The following is a 19,435-nucleotide window of genomic DNA, read 5'->3' on the forward strand; positions in this document are numbered from 1 at the left end:
TTTTTAGCATCCAGCGGGGACCTAATTAGCCGCCGGACCGGAACCGGAAGCAAGAACGAGAAAACTCGAAAGACGGAGTCGGTGTTGCATATTTCTGGCGCCTGAATGTTTTGGTGAGAAACAAATAACCAAAGGATATTAAAACATTCGCTGATATTTATTTTTATATATTTATATATATATATATATATATATATATTTATATATATATATAAATATAAATATCTGCGCCATGAATCCATCCAATCCGTTCGGGGGTACACAAACTGGAGCTTTCCAAGCCCCTAGTAACGCGATGAAGACCGGTTTGTTCCCGTCATTTGGACAACAAAGTTCTGGCAGTCAGCCCCAATCGGTGGGCTTTTTTCCTCCATCGGCGTTTGGACAGCCACCCGTCTTAAGTCAGTCCTCAACTCATGGAAGTACCGTCTTTGGACAGCCGGCTTCACAGCCTTCCTCGCTGCCTGCCATAAGCCAGGCTCCGGCATTTGGTCAGTCATCGTTAGGAATGAGTAGCACCGGTTTTGGTAATAGCTCTGCAGCGGCGTTTGGACAGACTGGTGAAGCCGACCAGGGTTCAGGATTCGTCCAGACCCCTTCCTTTGCACAGCCGTCGGCGTTTGGCCAGGCTCCGGGTTTCAGCCAGCAAGCCCCTGGATTTGTCAAACAGCCACCGGGGTTTGGCCAGCTGCCCTCTGGGTTCGTAGCTTCCCAGATGGCGTCTGTCCCCACTTTGGGGCAACCCCAGCCACTGAGTTTTGGACAGTCTGTGTTTGGACAGCCGTCATCCACCAGTGTCCCCGCCAGTGTGTTCGGCACAGCTCCGAGTGTGACCCAGAGCAGTGGCTTCGGCTCATCCAATTACAGTTTCAAGCCAGCCAACGAGGCAGTGTTCAAGCCCATCTTCAATGTGAGTCCTGAGCCCGCTAACCCTCAAACTACTTCAATGTCCAGCTCACCTTTTGGCGGCAGTGGGTCCCAGACGAGCTCCAGCATCATGAGTAGTAGCGGCACCACGGCCGCTGGCTTCTCTGGGGCCAAGTCTGGGCATCTGGGCTTCAGCTTCTCACAGCCGGGCGCAGCCCCTTCTATCTCTGCTCAGATCAATACGCTTACCAATAGCGGCACTCCTTCCAACACGCTGCAGTTCACCTTTTCCCAGCCAGCAGCCCCCTCCAGCTCCAGCACCAAGGGATCTACCGCCGAGCCCACCACCCCATCGTCTTTCAGCTTTTCAGCCAACGTCCTCCAGCCCCAGGCGAAAACCCTTTTTGGAGGAGCCAATGTTGGTCCTCCCCCAGCATATGGTGAAACCAAAGCTAAAGCAGAGACTGGTACAGAGGAGAAAGGGAGCACTCCCGAGGGCTTAGGAGGGACAAGTGTATTTGCACGACTTGGTCAAGGCACAAAGCGAAAGGAAGATCCAACGGTCCACAGCGCGGTCCCAGAGAAGCCTGCCACAGGGGGGGAGGAGGAGGAGGAGGAGGTTCCAGCAGAAGCAGATGCACCAAGACATCCTTCAAAGAGGCCCCTAATGAGGTCCCGCTGCCCACCAGCAGGCTTATTTGGGAGAGCATTAAGTGGTCTTCGTAGAGAGGCCACAAAGGAGACTGAGCCGCAAGCGTCAAAGTGGGAGGAACCGGAGAGCAAAAACATCCCAGATCAGGGGGACGACGTACCTCCAACACCACCCACAGCACACCCACCGACCGGGGAAGGGCTGGAAAAAGCTGAACAGTCAGGTGAGACAGTACAATAGTACATACTGTGTATTACCTGCTTTTTGTATCAAGGTGCATATGAAGTTCTGAAATGTATATGCACTATAAAATGCAACTGCATGATCAAAATGACCCTCAAAATACTACTCAAAATAAATTGTGAAATTGCTGCAAATCCTCCGCACCTGTATGACATCTTACAGTTTGCTTTATAAGTAGTAGGAATAATATTCTGTGCTATTTCTGAATTAAAGAAAAAAAGAAACCCAGACAGAAATCGTCATCCTTCTGAATTTCAAGTCCATGTCTCCAGTGAGTGGATTAAAAGAGTGGATGTCATTATTAGAACCTGTTCATCCCGTTGTCCGCCTATGATCCCTCTCTAGACTCAACACAAGCCCCGGCCTCGAATCTCGGCGTCACAACCCCAGTGAGACGCAGGAAGAGCTCGGAGAGCCTGAGTGGCATGTCTGCTGCCGACTGCACCGCCATCCAGTGCAGGGATGTGCCTCCATCCCTCAACAGGAAGGACATTATCGAGAAGCACTTTGGTCGTTTCGGCAAAGTCTGTAAGGTCCTCTGTCGGCCTGCCAGGAACCTGGTCATAGTGCACTTTAATGACCATGTGAGTTGTTTTTGTCTATTACCCTAAAAAAACAAGTTCTCCATAATCTGGCTACTTTGAGTTGCCTGGCTTCACCAAATCTGACCGTTAATGATAACCATGCTCCAAGCCTAGTCAATGTAATTCATCACTCGCGCTGTTCTTTGTGGCCAGGGTGGAGCGTTGATTTCATTCCGAGTTGTTTGGTTTAGTTAGCTTGTGTCCACTTTTCTAATTTCTATTCTGTGGCTGTTAACTCTCTTTTAGGCGTCGGCAGCAAAGGCGAAAAAGAAAGGAAAACTTCTCCAGAGACACGAGCTTTTTCTGTCGTGGCAGAAAAAGAAGCAGAGTAATTATATTGCCACCCCCGACAGACGCGGTTCTGCTGTATCCATACGACTATGAATCACGACTTTGTGATGTAAAAGTTCATTTAGCATTACCTTTTTTAAAAAATGATTTGCAGTGAGTCACTGTATTGCTTTTTGTGCATCAGGTCCAGAGGACAAAGAGAGCAGATCGGCATCAGAAAAGGACGAGGGAGAAAGTCAAGAGGACACAGGGTCCAAGTCTGTTTCCTCCCCACTCAGAAAACCCGCACTCAGCAGTTTGATGGACTTCAGTCGCAGGTACACTTATACTTACATTTGCATCTGTATGAAAGTCGTTGTCATTATAACAGCTTTCATCAAACAGGCCTGGAACAAAGCCTTCCCTAAAGATGGAACAAGTTACTTTAGTCCTGTGTCTGTCTTTTCATGCGTCAGTTCTCCGGTAAAGAAGTCGCCAATAGCAAAGTCTCTGCAGTTTGACACGGAACCCCAGAGCTCGGAGCGCCCGGTCGCCTCCTCCCTCCTCCACCTCCTCGGCCTGAATGCTGAGACCGCCGAGGACAAGTTCCGCCTCCTGGAGCAGAGGGACAAGATCCTGCGTCAAGGTGAAGCCGCCGCACTCACGCCTTCTAGTGCAGCCATGGAGGCATGAAAGGGACAGTTTGGATGTGAAGTGAGGTTGTGTGACGTGCTTATCCTTCCACGATTTTAGTTTATTAAAGTGGACCATATTTCTTTGAGGCTGAAATGCATTTAGCTCCTGCACCCGTCCACAGCAGTACATTGCTTTGCTCCTGGTACTCCTGTGTGCTTTAACCATTGGCGTGCCGACTGCCATCTACTGTAGTGACACACTAACTATGGACAAGCACCTCATGCAACCCTCACTTCAGAACATCTAAACTATCCCTTTAACGTGTCTTAAAACACGAGAGGCACTCTGAGTGCATCATCTGATTACTGAGTGCATCATCTGTCCGCACAGGTCGGCCCAAGAGGACGGACCTGGACCTGTCTAAGGTGTTTGTGGGCACGTGTCCTGACATGTGTCCAGAGAAGGAGAGGTACATGAGGGAAACGAGGAAACAGCTGAGCGTTTTCGAGGTCATCCCAGATACCGAGATGGTAACGTCCATAATGCTTATGTTCCACATTCAGAAGGAAGAATATATACTTTTTTTCCCCTGTGGTATTCTGAGGTTTAGTTATTTACTTTATCTAGTTCCATTTGTTGGATATTTTCATCTATCTGCATATTAATACATTGGTGGAATATGATCCCATTGCAGGTACGTGTGTGTGGGACTCTGTAGACCAAAACATTTAACCATAACCTGCTGTCTCCTACTAGGTGGATCACAAAGTGGCCGTAAAGGAATACAGTCGCTCATCAGCGGACCAGGAAGAGCCCCTGCCCCATGAGTTGCGCCCCCTGCCTGTGCTCGGCATGACCATGGACTATCTGGTGACTCAGATCATGGACCAGGGCCATTTCAACTACCGGGACTGGTATGACTTGGTCTGGAACAGGACCCGCGCCATCCGTAAGGTAATGGCCATCTTCAAATGTCTTATCAGTTATGTTTTTATTTATTTCAATACCAGTTTGGCTATCAACTCCTCCTTAACCAGAACTGTCTGAACACCACACTTTCTAGGTCTAGTCGTGACTCTTGCAGAAGGGAGGACCTCACAAGTTGTAACACATGTTTTGTGGACTGATTTCCTTTTATCCCGCTCACAGGACATCACCCAGCAGCACCTGTGCTGCCCTCACACGGTGTCGCTGATTGAGAAGTGCACGCGCTTCCACGTGCACTGCGCCCACCACCTCTGCGAGGAGCGCTTGTCAACCTTTGATGCCAAGATCAACAACGAGAACATGACAAAGTGCCTCCAGAGTCTTAAAGAAATGTACCAGGACCTGGCCATGCGTCAAATCTACTGCCCCCTGGAGGCAGAGTTTCGCCAGTACAGCGTGCTGCTGAAACTCGACGACGGTGACATCCTACGGTCAGTCCATGGAAGCACAAATGAGTTTCATGTTGGTGAAATGTCATTGAATTAATTGTAGAGAACCTGTCTTTTTGTTGTTGTAATTTGCATATTTAAATAATTTTATACCTCTACTTCATTCCACTAAATTACATTACATGTTACAGAGATGTCAGTCAGACAGGCAGAGATTTGTGCTGCTACCTGTGTTTCAGGGAAACGAGAGGATCAGTTGGTTGTCATCAACATAGCTATGGTAGGAAAAGCCATGCGAGCGAATGAGCCAAGAGAATTAGTGTACAGAGAGAAGAGGAGAGGACCCAGGACGGAGCCTTGAGGGACCCCAGTAGTGATGAGAGGGCAAGGTTCAGACACAGATCCTCTCCAAGACCCGGTCAGTGCGGTCGTTGAGGTAGGATGAGAAGAGGGAGATACCCAGGTGGTCAAAATGTAAAATGCCACAGAAAGGTCTAGAAGGATAAGGTCAGAGGAGAGAGAGACTGCTTTAGCAGTGTGAAGCTGCTCAGAGACAGCAAGGAGGGCAGTCTGTTGAGTGGCCGGCCTTGAACCCTGACTGGTGGGGGTCTAGAAGGTTGTTACTGTTGAGATTGGCAGACACGAGAGTTTTGGAAAGAAAAGGAAAAAGAGAGACAGGTCTGTAGTTGTTGACTTCAGATGGGTTGACGGTGAGTTTCTTCAGGAGAGGGTTAACTCTCGCCTCCTACGGGGATTTAGGGAAGCAGCCCGTTGAGAGGGAGAAGGTCAGGAGCAACCTCCTGGAGAATGTGAGATGAGATGGGGTCAAGGGGGCAGGTGGTCGGGTGGGCGGAGGTTACCAAGGTAAGAACTTGATTAGGAGACCGGTGGTTGAAAGAGGAAAGCGACGGGGATGAAGAAGTGTAGTGATAGAAGATGGATTAGTAAATGAGGAGCGTATGTCATCTATCTTGTTTGTAAAGTAGTCGACAAAGTGGCTTGGTAGAAGGGTGGAAGGAGGAGGGAGACAGGGGTGGTCAAGGAGGTTGGAAAAGATAGTTCTTCCAAGAAATCTCCCAAAGAACCAGGAGGACGGTAGAGAACAACAATGTTTAGTTGAACCGGATGAGTAACTGTCACAGCATGAAACTCAAAAGTCAGTGGGGTCAAGACTCCTCCGAGTCTCGACTCCAACGAAAGACTCCTAGGTCTTTATCCTCCGAGTCTTGACTCCAACGAAAGACTCCTAGGTCTTTATCCTCAGAGTCTCGACTCCAACGAAAGACTCCTAGGTCTTTATCCTCCGAGTCTCGACTCCAACGAAAGACTCCTAGGTCTTTATCCTCAGAGTCTCGACTCCAACGAAAGACTCCTAGGTCTTTATCCTCAGAGTCTCGACTCCAACGAAAGAATCCTAGGTCTTTATCCTCCGAGTCTCGACTCCAACGAAAGACTCCTAGGTTTTTATCCTCCGAGTCTTCGTACAACGAGTATCCACTGACGCTAAAAAAGCTTATGCTTAAAGACCCTACCTTGTTATGCCCCCGAGTTGACGATAATTAGCTACAGCTATGTCGGTCACTCCCCCAGACATTCATTAGTGGAATGGCCAGCAATCATAACAATAGCTGATCTAACCTTTAAACAATGAAGATCAAGGTTGACAAGAATCTCTACTTCCTGCCAAAGCTGAATTAAGGATAGGATCAGACATTACAGACTAGCAATCTAGTAGCCCAATACAGCAAATACAATAGTACTCTAGCAGATAAACTTATTTAAAGAAGTTACTTAGCCAGGATCCAAGGGGTCCAGTAGTCTAGCCTCACAGGTAGAGATGCACACTGAAGGGTTGTTTCCTGAAGTTGGTTTTAAAGCCCCTAAGTCCGCTGTATCTTCATGATTTGGGGCATGCTTGTTTGCATTCACTGCATTTCGTGCCTCACCTCACCCTATCCGGTAAAGAACTACTTCCTCCCCCTTTGTCCACGCAGTGAAGTTCAGCAATTCCGCGATGAGGTGCGTAATTCCCCTGAGGTGAAGTTGGCCGTGCAGGCGTTCGCTGCAGTCAACAACAACAACTTTGTGCGCTTCTTCAAGCTGGTCAAAGGAGCCTCCTACCTCGCCAGCTGCCTCCTGCACCGATACTTCAATCAGGTCAGAGACGGTTTCCTTTATTAATGTAGCTGAGAAAACCTTTTGCTTACCACTCGTCAGAAGAGATTTCACTTTTCTGGATGCGCTCTTTGACTTTGGGAATATGAGAAAATAAATGAGCATTAATGAACATAATAGACAAATCTATTTCCACCATGTTTTTGGGAATAACACTTTATAAATCAGGCGTTGAATGATAAATGGACAAACCCCTCTGGAAAAAACCATCAGAATATAGAAAGGAATGAAACTGGAAAGTTTAATGTATGCAAGTGCTGATGAAGTGGATATTTGTCAAATGAATTACATGTGAATAGGGTATTAAAAAAAAGATGAAATAACCACGAAACTTCCCCATTTGATTACATACTTTAGGACAATTATTTTGTACTAAAGGTTTTCTAAAATGTGATGTTTGAATATGCAAATGAGGCATTATATAATACAAATGTTTGGGGAATTTAGGGAAAATCTAAAGATACAAATGGACAAAGTAGTAAAATGAACATCTGAATGTGGATGTTTTCTTTCCACTAGTCTGAAAGAAAACGTGTTCTGGTAGCAAAATAGTCCAAACTCTAAATATCAGCATTGTAACGGCTGCCATTGAAGTAGTAGATGTGAATAATGTTTCTGTTCTTTTAAATGTGTGTGTGTGTGTGTGTGTGTGTACAGGTTAGAGCTAAAGCCTTGAGTATCTTGAACATAGCCCACACTGTGGGTCCAAGATCGACTGCGTTTCCGGTGGAGGACATTGTTCGGATGTTGATGTTCCGCAGCACTGAAGAGGCTTCTGACTTCATCCAGCAGTACGGCCTCAATGTGAACGATGGGTGAGTGTCTGCTGGTGGTCGGATAGATAATTGAGGCGTCAAATTTGATCAAGTATAAATATACATTTTACATATATATATGTTTTAATAATATTGTTCACAGTGTGGTCGAGCTGAGTCGGATAGCCCATCAGGAGCCAGATCTGCCTCTGGCCCAGAAGAAGTCCGATGTCATCCTCGCAAAGAAAACCGTGTTGTTTGGAGAGGTGGTGAATGGAGGCCCCCTCCCCAACCCCCTCCACCACACCCCTGTCTGCAGCTTTGACTCCCAGAACCGGTACCGCGGTGAGGGCCCTCTGACTGAGGCCACTCCAAGCCAATTTAAAGGTAATTGCTCCTTTTCCCCCTGACCGTAACTCTGACAGAGAGTCTTTATTCCTCCTGTTACAGGACAGGAAAAAATAATGTTGGATCTATTTTCTGCTGCGTTGTAGAGCTACTGGAATAAAACACTTCACTTCTATAGGGACAGGGCCACCTTCACATGAATTTGAAGAAATAAGCAATGTGGGGAGGGTGACAGATTATTAATGACCCTGTTAAAATGTAATAAGTTCTATAACTAACGTGTCACATTTGTTGATATTAAGAATATATTTGGATGTAACCCCTTTTAGCAATCGGCAACATTTAGATTGGTAACTGTAATTTAAGTATGCAATCGTATAAATAATGTTTCTTTTTTGCCTCAGCTTTTGCTGCCAAGGCGGAAGTTAAGGTACCGCAGGTGGTTCCAGACATGCCCGCTGGGTTCGGGTTGCCTCCTGCCGTTACTGGTGAGACGGGGGAGCCCAGGGACCTGTTTGGCAGCCCGGCAGACGCCCCGCAGCTGTTCCAGCCGATACCTCAGCCGGTCAGACCGCCGTCACCTCCACCCAAACCTCAGCCGGTGTACAGCAATGAGGTGGGCAAGATCTCCGGGCTCTTTACCTCGGACCACTTAAGATGTCCCACCTGGTGTCTTGTAAATTGGGTGATGGAGAAACAGTGGTGGGAGGAGACTAAGTACATTAATAACTCTGCACTGGGCTCTTAAACTTGAGTATTTCATTTGTATTCTTCTTTGCTCCACTGCTTGTCAGAGGAGTAGAAGTATAAACCTCTTACTCCACTACATTGTTTCTGACACCTGTAGTTACTCATTAAAGTGCTCCTTACACATGAATGCATCTGCAATAATAATCCAGACATATTATAACCACTAAGCTGTTTTTAGATGACTGAAATCAAAATATTATAAGAGTGGAAACTATTAATCGCTTAGTTTATTTAGCAGATGTTCGGGTGGGCATTTAAAACTATTCTCTGACATTTTCAGAGACCAAACAATTAATGGCGAAAAAGAATCGTCGGATTAGTAGAAAATAAACAAATTGCAACATTGTAAACAAAAATATACCTAAAAGTAGCCGAGTCTGTATTAATTTCAGCTCATTAAAGCAACGATGAACTAGTTTTTAGTAGGTGCATGACAGTGAATGTACTCCCCCCCCCCCCCCCCCCCCCCCCCCCCCCCCCCCCCTGCAGGACATCATGGCTGAACTAGACGGTGTGATTGAGGAGGTGGTTGGAGCAGCAGTGAGGGAGGTGGCAGCTGCCGGTGCGAGCTACGCCACAACAGCGCTTACGTGAGTTCAATTAATTTACCCACGCAGCTGTTCTGTACCAGCTTTCCTTGTGCATGACTTAAACCAAGGGTTGCCTTTTTATTTTTATATTTGACGACAGTGTGAAGATGCAGTGGAGATCTGTTTTGTTTCATTTATGTATATGACCAACTTCCTGTGCTGTCGTCGCTGGTTCTGCAGGGAGAGCGGCGTGCATGTGGAGTCACTGGTGAGCGAGGTGTTGGGACAGATGCTGCAAAAGATGTCCTCCGCCGAGATCAAGCTGGAACGGGAGCGCGTCGCCGACGAGAAACACAAGCTTGAAGAAGCCAGGTTGGTCTCCTGCAAAAAAAAAAAAGGGGCCGGGAAGCAACTCCATTTGTTCCTTCTTTTTTTTTTACTACAGGACCAATCGTTTTGAATTGCTCGTCACAATCCCTGTATTTATAGCCACTATCAAAGCTCCATTGGCCACAGCTCACCCCCGTTTCCTTTACCTTTTGTCTGTCGGTGCCAGGAGGAGGCAGGAGCACGAGGTCCTCCTGGTGCAGTTCAGCTTCTCTCTCTGCAGAGACCTCATCTACGAAGTTTTAGATGAGAGCGTCAAGGAGACCGCCACCTCTGAGATCCAGTAAGGCTTTAAAACTCAACCCAATTCCCAACGTGGGCTGATGTGAAGTTACATGATTAACAAGACTACTCAGAGAGTCAATAAGGGGCTAGCGTTAAAGAGGGACTTCATGAAGATGTCACTGAATTTAAATTGACACTTTTTTTTCTCCGCTCCATTTTTCAGGCAGGCATTGAAAGAGAAAGCCACCTGTGTAGCTAAATGCACCGAGCAGGTCTGCACCGGTCTCGTTGAGGAGACTTTGAATGAAGACATTGCTCTGCTGGTTGAAGACCTCCTTGAAGATGAGCTGCAACGCATCCTCAAGTATATCAAAAGGTAAGAAGCTGAGAAATGTCAAACTAAGCACTGGAGGAGCTGATTGGAGCACAGAATCAGATCAATGCACTGCTGTGACTGGGGGGAGTCTTCCTGGTTGAACCGTTTCATCTTCTCTTCTCTCATCCATACCGCCAGGTGGCGAGATGTGGTGGCGGTGCGTCGGCAGCTGAAGAGGCAGATGAGAGGTTTCCCTGCCGCTCCTTGCTGCGTGGACCCTCGATTCAAACTACAGGCTCTGGCTCCCAGCGCCCCCGCACAGCCCTCCATGGCAGATCTGGCCCGTGGTCTGGTGAACCTGGGAAACGCCGGCACCCTGGCCCTCTCCAGCACCAGGTATGTTCTCATCCAAGTAGAGTTGTTTTCCAACCGCATCTTAAGAAAATGTATATGATGTGTATCATTTTTTTTTTGTTAAGATCGCTGAAAATGAGAGAAGAAGCAATCCACCAGATGAGAGTCCACTACTACTATCAGCAGCTGCTCGAGTAAGTCGCGAGTGCGTTTTAATTCAGCGAGCGGTCCGCGTCGCAAAGCAGCGTTTGACCTCCTTTTTTCTCTCAGCGAGAGAGTGTGGGAGCCACTCGACCTGCCAGCTCTGGTGACAGAAAACATCTCCGACCCACCGGACCGGATATTCTGGAAAGCTGTCCTCCTCCTGCCGAGCGACCACGAGAGCGTAGCCAGCTTGGCAGACAGGTAAACAGCAACACTTCAATGGGTACAAAAAAGGTCAAAAGGGCAGGTGAATGTTTTCACCGAGTGTGTTTCCCCCTCCCGTCTGCCGTCCTCAGGATCCTGTCCGACTGGCTGGAGGTGAAGCTCGGTGGCATCCAAGGGTCAGAGGTCAGGCAGGAGCAGCTAGATGGCACACTGCAGACCCTCTGTGTCACCAACACACTGCGGGATGAAGGACAACGCACTCACAGAGTCCACATCAGCGTCAAGGTAGACTGCAAACACTATATATGCCTATCTATGTATTATTAACCTATGTTTGTGTTGAAATGAGGTTGTACTCTATATAATCGTGCTGTTGTTTTAGGTAGATGAAAAGCTACTGTGTAGTACTGTATAACGGGGTTTTCTGACCGGTCTTCTCGGTGGCCTCCCCCAGGCGTCCCGAGGCCCTCTCACCGAAGACAGCCTGTCCACAACGGAGGAGTGCGGTGAGCTCCAGGGGACGGCGGCTCTGATCGTGTTGCTTCCCGCCGCGTCCACCGTGGAGCAGCCCGGGCCCGACGAGCAGGACGTCCCTCTGCTGTCGGCCCTGCTTCAGCTCAAACAGCTGCAGCAGGCCAGCGCCTGGCACTGCCCGCTGCCGCTGGCCGTTCTGGTGCCAGGGCCCGAGTGTGGCTCCGGAGATACACAGAAACTAGAAGACGGTGGGTAATAATCACTATGGATTAAAGTAATGGTCACCAACACACACACACTGGGTTATTCAAAATAGCCATTGATGGCTTTTCTGCAATAATTTGTATTGCCTGTCAGGAAGTAGTGAAGGAACCGGAGCTGAATGAATCTGGACAGAAGGTGTTAACGCTGATCTTTTCCTCTCCTTGCCTCCTCGTCCCTCAGTCCTGATGCTGCACACGCTGGTCCAGGAGGGTCTGATATCGGAGTACACATTCTTCTTCATACCAGAGACCACAAGTGACCTACAGGGATCCAAACGGGTACTACACACACGCACGCATAAAAGAAAACGGATAAACACATTTATTTTGCATTTAATCCCAAAAGGGTTGGACTCCCCGACGTATATATTGTTGAAACATGTCCGCTCCAACTTGTCTCCCTCCTGTCCTGTCATGTGTCTCTAGCTGAGCCAGGCTACACGTTGGCTGCTGGCCCGGGCTCCACCGCCCCTCCCGCTCTCCTGTCAGACCCTGGTGCAGCTCGTCGAGGCCGGTCTGAGTCGTGAGTTCAGCCCCAGAGTTCACGCTCACCGCCGGGACCGGGTCGAGGCGCGTCTTCCTCCCCAGGACCCCGTGCCCGTCATCCAGCTGTACAACGCCGTCGTGGCTCACATCGCCGACGAAGCGTCGTCCCAGGATCTCGGCCGACTCTCTTGGCCGCCGGGAGAGTTCTGCTTGCATGATAACCGCGACGTCGTCCCTCATCTGGGCTGGAACTCTGCCAAGCACCTGGACTGGTTACGCGAAGTCATCCTCAACCTGCAGCTGCCGCAGTGGGAGCAGCCATCCGAGACAGGTCAGTGACCGAGATGTCAATATATATTTCTCTTGATGCTTCCATCGCCGTGCAAAATCCTCTCGAGTACAAAAGAAACAGAGATGTGAACAAGAGACCGATAATCTGTGTATAATACTTCTCCCTCCTCACATCCTTTAATGATCCTCCCTCCCTTTCTCTCTAGACTCGTGGTCTGCGCTCTGCTCCTCCATCTTTCTCTACGCGGTCCAGATCCCGGTCTCCCAAAGCAGTCAGCCCGTCCTCATGTCACGACTGGAAAACCTTCTAAACAGGGTCAGTCCCAGGGGCCACCGCACCCGAGCCCCCGCGTCCAAGGTAACCAGGAGCCACTGGGACGACGGGCACGCGCGTCCGGCCTTCGGTCGGATTCCTTGGGACGACGTGCTGGTGATCTGCATAGACCACAAACTGAAAGACTGGCAGATCCCCGGACCCCCGGTCTGTGAAGGTGAGGACGTGCTCTGGGAAATGTATTTCAACCGTCGTCTAGAATAATTAACCAATTGCATGAAACCGATGATGTCTGACGGTATGTAATTATTTGTTTGATTGGTCGTTTAAGATGCCGTGACGGACGATGGGGAGATCCTGGTTTACCTCCACACTGAGTCATTAAAGGGTTTCCAGCCACCGGAGGAATGGACCCAGGCCCTCAGACAAACACACCGAGAGAAGCAGCAAGAGACAGAAGGGTAAGAAAGCATGAAAGAAATAGTCTCATCAGTCTTTCAGATGTTAACATCAAAAACCGCTGGAAAGAATAACAATGAATATAAGCAAGTACAAGTCACAATCCCAGTATTCGTCCTTTGCTCGGTCCTTGACTGTGTCCTCCATCCTCAGTGCGGGTGCAGCTGCCTGTGCCACGCCCAGCAGCCTGTCCCTCAGACAGAGGCTGTTCGACAGTCTGGTCGAGCCCGCCGAGGCCCCGCTGGACATCACGCACACTCCCACAGCGCAAGAGCTCCTGTCCCACAAACTCCTCAAGAGCTTGGAGGAGGAGAAGGCTGAAAGCCAAAGGTACAGCTACAGCGCTGCTTGTTGAAAGTCTTCTTTGCATCCAGAATGTGTGCTTTAGAATAAGACATTTTGAAGGCAGAGGTGACAAAAAAAGGTCTTTTGGTTGTACCGTTTGCCTAAAAAAATAATCCACAATACGCGAGTCGTGTCTTAACTCCCACTTTTGTCCGCAGGTTCGCGGAGCAGCTTCAGCGTTGGCTGGACCGTGAACCCTTGGACCACTTGTCCACTCCGCTTTTCATTCCCTCCTCAACTCTGTTGTCGATGCCCACAACCGTAACGCACGCATCCACAGCTGCTGTCGCACAGGTATGACATCACTCCGTCATCCCGGGACAAGTTTTTGTAATAGGGTCTTGTGTGCGGCTGCAAATTATAAGAGATTCATCATCACGAAACGCCCTCATCGTGCGTTTTTGTCCTTGTTTTGACTTTCCAGCAGCCGGAGCAGGACAGAGCAGAGCGCCCTCAAGCCACGCCTGTATCTAAGGCGTGGCGCCTGAAGGAACTGGAGCGACAGATGTCGGCGAGTCGTGAGGAAGGATTGGCGTGCACACTGAAGCTGAGTAGTCTGCTGAGCATCGTCGATGATTGAGGAACTTGTGATACAAGGACCGCCGCTCTCCAAATTTAAATACATATTTTAAAACTAAGCTCCTGCTTAGAGACTGACATTAAATGTGCTGAGCTCATACACACGGCATACTATTTTGTCTGTACAGTGTCTACCTTGTTGTTTTTTTAGCATAAACTCTTGTTTAAATCTCTGGGGAGGCTCTTCTTCTGTCTTTACTGCGTCTCCTGTGTGGTTTGAACCAGTTTTTGTATCGTTGAGTAATGAACTCATCAAACAGCTGAATAAAAGTGTATTTTTACAAGTAAACTTCGCTTTTAGTCCATTTGTCATTCAATAATTGAACAGGCTCAGGGCGTTGGATCATCTTAAGTCGATATGTGAGCATGTGTGTAGCGTTTTGTGTGGACTAGCGGTTCTCAAATGGTGATACGTGAAGGCACGATTTATTAATTTGTCAGCTAAATGACATGTAATGTAATGTCATTAAAAAATCCATTAAGAAATGGTGTATTGATGAGAGGATGAAAACAGCTACAGACGGGTCTACAACGACAAGAATACCGTCAGAACTCTACCAGACCTTCAGAGACTCTCCAGGAGGGACGTGAACGATGGAGAATTGAGCTCACCTGGTTCTGATGCACCTCCAGTTACATCTCGATGTACTACGACACACACTTCAACACGCACAACCTCCAGCGGCAGAGCTGTAAAACCACCAGACCGACACGGAGAGTGCGTCCAGTAGTCAGGACGAAGCCTGCATCGAGTGGCAGAATAATCCACTGCAGCTACGTTGGTGTCTGGTAGTCCACCCAGATCCCAATAGTTCAGGTTTATGTTAAATAACTGTTTCATTAATTAAAAAAAGTTAAACTGTTAAGTGCCACAAGTTTAAATCCTGAAGAGATTTTGAAATTAAATGTATGTTGTTATGAAACTAGTCAGTCATGCAGAAGATGCTGACAGAGGATAGTATGCCTTTTGCAGCATGTCTTAAATAACTAAAGGAATAAAGAAACTAAATAAAGAAAGGCTGATGTCATGTAATGGTGCTCAGATCAGACATGTCGTTCAGGGCTTCACTCTTTTATTTGTTCCCCCCAAGTCCAGTTACCTTTCCTCTCTACGGCAACCCCCAATGGACATATCATCTCCAACACACGAGAGAGTCTGTTATGGTACTATTTTATTGACATACAGAGCGGAGTGATCAGGTGTATGTGATGTCACAGGGGGGCGTGTACAGTCCGCACGTCCTCATGGAGTTGTAGAACCCAGTCAGTCACAGTCTCGGTGTTATGCTATTGTTGAGCTAACACAGTTAGCCGAAGATACAACGGTCTCCGAACCTCATTCTACACACAACACTACAAGTCGTCCACTTATATGCGGTTGAATCCAGCAACGTGGACCAGCTGCTGAATCACGTGATGTCGACCAGCTGTTGAGTCTAGAGACGTGGACCAGGTGTTGAGTCGCGGGATGTCCATTTGGCCATAGGTGATTTATTGTAAATACTTTTATATGGACTATTTCTATATATACGATATATAAAAAAGAGTATATATATAAAAGTATATATATAAACAAAAATGTTATATATATATATATATATATATATATATATATATATATATATATATATATATTTATATTTATATACATATGATCCGTCTTTCAATCAGGGGGTTGGTGGTTCGATCCGCTCCTTGAGGAAGACACTTACCTGTATCTACGGTGTATGAATGTAACGTAATTGGAAATCGCTTTCTATATAAAGCGTCAGCTAAATGACATTAATCGAATATACTATTTATTTATTTTATATTATATATTATGATATATAATATTATTACATCTTATTGGAGCGACTCGATTTTTAACGTCACAGAGTGTTTTTCTTATCCGATTCTCGCCTCCCGGAGTCTCACGTTTGGCCTTTGCGTAGCCACTTCTATTCACCTGATATTAAATCTCTTTCAACAGGTGAGAAGCCCCACAAGTGTAGCATGTGTGACTTCAGATGCCGAGATGAGTCGTACCTCTCGAAGCATATGCTCACTCACTCAGACGACAAGAACTTCATGTGCGCTGAATGTGGATACGTCACTAAATGGAAGCACTATCTGAATGTCCACATGAGGAAACATGCTGGAGACCTCAGGTAGATATACCTCAGTAGCTTCTGTACAACCATTGGTTATGTTTTTCTTATTTAGATTAGTGCAGTGCCCATACTGGCTTATTCTCAATGTGTTACGTTGTTATGAGCCAACTTCCTGTCTCCTGTCCTATAGGTACCGGTGTGACCAGTGCCCCTACCGCTGCCACCGCATGGACCAGCTAAACAGCCACAAGTTACGGCATCAGGCCAAATCCCTCATGTGTGAGATCTGGCCAACATGCTGATTTTTATAAAAAAGATTACAGTGAAAGTGCACAGACTTTAATTTCAACGACAGTCCTTAAGAGCAGTAGCTGCAGGTTGTGATTGTGGCGACTATACAGTCAGGATACTGAACAACAATATCAAGCACCATAGTGTAAAGTTAGCAGGTACCTCTCCTGACTGCATCTCTTCATCAGTGGCTCCAGATGTCTCCCTGTGAGTCACTAAGAATGTAGCTTTCCTTCTGCAGCATCTGCAAACATGTTAACGCAATTTATTTACAGTGTGACAAAAAGCAGTCAGATTCAATTAATTTATATAATTCATAAAATCATCTGGTGCAACCTAAACGGCATAAACAAGCCACTCAATTGACCTTAGGGCAGCTTGTGAGCCGTCGGACCGGAACCAGATGTAAGAAAACGCGTTAGAGCCGTTAAAGTCAACCAATACAAGCTGTGAACGGCGAGGCTTTTGTCGTATTATCATTGCGGTATTTCTTCGGATTTCTTTGGTTTGTGTTAATTTAACAATTTTAAAAGGGCAATGACACAAACTTCACGACGCAGTACATTGCTTTGCTCCTGGTACTCCTGTGTGCTTTAACCATTGGCGTGCCGACCGCCATCAACTGTAGGTAACACTAACTATGGTCAAGTACCTCATACAACCCTCACTTCAGAACATCTAAAACTACAATCTCTTACTATTTTTCTCTTAATATTTAAAATTAGTCTTTTGGTTTTTCTGATTTTTATAATGAAATGCAATACTTTAAAGTGGTTAAGTAGCATCATCACTCTTATTTGATTGTTTCATGAAAACACATGATGAACTACACCTGTAGCTGATGCTACAGATGCTGATGCTGACGGTGGGCGGACTTTCATTGGTGGAAAGGCTACGCGCATGCGCAGAGCGGTTCGGCACATCTGTCACATCTTTTGTTGGTACATAAACAAGGAGCTCGGCCAAATATCACGGAAATACGCAGCGGTGAGTTGTGTTAGCTGTAGGCATCATGGTGTACGGCGTCGCACTCCGTCGCAATAACTAATAACAACACGGCTGCTGCAACGCGCAGTACGTAACTATATCCGTTTAGAGGTAAGCTAGCTAATGCTGAGCGAGGCGAGCTAGCAGCTAACGCGCTAGCCTCCGTGCGGATCGACCACTAATCTGCCTGAAAGGACCCCTTTTACATTTAAATAGCCGGTGTTACTCCTTGATAAGGGAATTACACAACGGCCAGACTTACTGATTTCACGTCATTATTTATTTTTTTAACACCTGTTTAATGGGACCATCGATTCTTATATACTGTATAGTATGAAAATAGTCAAATGGCATGTTGAATAATCAATTGATTGATCAAAAGAACAATAATTGGCTTCAAGCAAAAAGTCCAAACGTTTGTGAGGATTGCTGCTTTTGCTTCTGCGTCTCGTGTGAGAGTAAATTAAACACGTGAATATATTTGGGCTTTTGGACTGCTGCCAAACGAGACATTTAAAGACACCCTGACCACGTGAGGGCAACACTGACACCGGCCTGAAAACCTTTTTATTCAGGAAGGCGTTTTTAACTTTGTGTTAAATCAGCTATTTTATTTTCTATTTTATATATATATATATATATATATATATATATATATATATATATATATATTTACTAGCTACTGTCTCTGCAGCACTCTTAGATTCTTTTTGAATTAAATGTGCTTTATAAATAAAATGCATTATTATTATTATTATTATTATCACCTTGGGATATAGGACATTGTGATGGTTATGTTTCGACCATATAATTAAATAATAATGATGATAATAGGTAGTTGTAGCCCTTGTGTCATTCTGAAATGTATATATATTTTTTGGGATAAGTAGGTTTCCCCTCACCATGACATCACGCGTTGGTCCCAGAGCTGCCGGTATCAATGGAAGTGACTTCAAACCAAGAGAGAGGGTGGCCGTCCCACAATACCAAATGTGGCAAGTAGCTTTTATATATTCATGAAGTTGGTGAATAAATATACATGTTATCTCTGAATAGCAACGACAATGATCTTTAACACACACCATGTTTATCTTGGATCTGTTTTATAGTTCTGCCCTGAAGTCAGAGGTGCGTAAGTTAAACCTGGTCCACCTTCTCCTCTGGCTGCTGGTGGCGGCACAGGTGGCTGTCAGCCACTTCGACCTGGTGTCACACGATACAGTGTCCATGCCGTACCAGTGGGAGTACCCCTACCTGCTCAGCCTCCTCCCTCTGCTCTGCAGCAGCCTGTCACTGCCAAATAACAATATCAGTTATCTGGTCTTATCCATGATCAGCGCGGGGCTGTTCTCTGTAGCACCTCTCATTTATGGTGGGATGGAGATGTTTCCTGTAGCGCAGCAGCTCTACCGCCATGGAAAGGCCTACCGCTTTATTTTTGGCTTCTCTGCAGTGACCGTTATGTACCTCATCATGGTGGTTGCTGTTCAAGTGCATGCCTGGCAGTTATACTACATGAAAAAGCTGTTAGACTCATGGTTTGACACCACTCAGGAGAAGAAGAAGAAATAATGGAGTGAAGAAGGGTGTTACTGGGCAAAACTGTGTTTTTATCTTTATGTATTTATAAGATCTGCCTCTTATTCATGTCTATTTATTCAGTCACCATTCTGATGTAACATTATACCTTAGAGACCAGTGTTTTCTGTCACAGATGTACAATAGCCTGGATTTTCTGTCATTATTTATTTAAAGCGGATGATAAGGGTTGAGCACAACACATCCGGAGTGGAATTAAAGCAACATCCATGCATAAACACATTTCAATGATCTTGTTCCTTCTTCATCAGAGTCTAGACTGCATATTTTCTACAAACAGAGAACTGCGTAATTTATAACAAATACTGTCTCCGTAATATAAGTCTACCTCTCACAATGTGTTTTTTATCAGAATGCATGTAAGCAATTAAAAAGAAAAGTGATGAAAATAGCTGCCTGCATACTGTTGTGTTTTCAGGTGTTCCCATTCGGCATCAGGTGACTCGTGTGTACGTGA

At 46.5% G+C, this 19,435-nt stretch overlaps 2 protein-coding genes and 1 long non-coding RNA gene across 3 annotated transcripts; all 3 read left to right on the forward strand.

Moving 5' to 3' along the window:
- The first annotated feature begins 21 nt into the window (after window positions 1–21).
- Window positions 22–14,297, forward strand: mcm3ap (minichromosome maintenance complex component 3 associated protein). Its single transcript, XM_034561169.1, has 28 exons — window positions 22–1,742; window positions 2,108–2,346; window positions 2,593–2,674; window positions 2,822–2,954; window positions 3,093–3,262; window positions 3,643–3,782; window positions 4,009–4,206; window positions 4,402–4,670; window positions 6,623–6,785; window positions 7,461–7,618; window positions 7,722–7,945; window positions 8,311–8,522; window positions 9,146–9,246; window positions 9,427–9,558; window positions 9,743–9,856; window positions 10,022–10,174; window positions 10,313–10,510; window positions 10,594–10,662; window positions 10,739–10,873; window positions 10,969–11,122; window positions 11,292–11,559; window positions 11,756–11,853; window positions 12,001–12,391; window positions 12,558–12,842; window positions 12,957–13,086; window positions 13,238–13,414; window positions 13,588–13,723; window positions 13,854–14,297. Exons 1-28 carry the CDS (start codon window positions 233–235, stop codon window positions 14,007–14,009), a joined length of 6,195 nt encoding a protein of 2,064 aa, XP_034417060.1. The 5' UTR covers window positions 22–232; the 3' UTR covers window positions 14,010–14,297.
- Window positions 14,298–15,267: 970 nt separating this feature from the next.
- On the forward strand, window positions 15,268–16,379 carry LOC117750907. The gene is made up of 3 exons (XR_004611829.1): window positions 15,268–15,494; window positions 15,981–16,158; window positions 16,292–16,379. It is a non-coding gene; the product is annotated as an uncharacterized LOC117750907 (long non-coding RNA).
- Window positions 16,380–17,277: 898 nt separating this feature from the next.
- On the forward strand, window positions 17,278–19,369 carry LOC117750369 (protein jagunal homolog 1-A-like). The gene is made up of 3 exons (XM_034561558.1): window positions 17,278–17,379; window positions 18,270–18,374; window positions 18,489–19,369. Exons 2-3 carry the CDS (start codon window positions 18,283–18,285, stop codon window positions 18,949–18,951), a joined length of 555 nt encoding a protein of 184 aa, XP_034417449.1. The 5' UTR covers window positions 17,278–17,379; window positions 18,270–18,282; the 3' UTR covers window positions 18,952–19,369.
- The last annotated feature ends 66 nt before the right edge of the window (window positions 19,370–19,435 follow it).

Source organism: Cyclopterus lumpus, chromosome 21, assembly GCF_009769545.1.
Source record: "Cyclopterus lumpus isolate fCycLum1 chromosome 21, fCycLum1.pri, whole genome shotgun sequence".
Classification (NCBI taxonomy): Eukaryota; Metazoa; Chordata; class Actinopteri; order Perciformes; family Cyclopteridae; genus Cyclopterus; species Cyclopterus lumpus.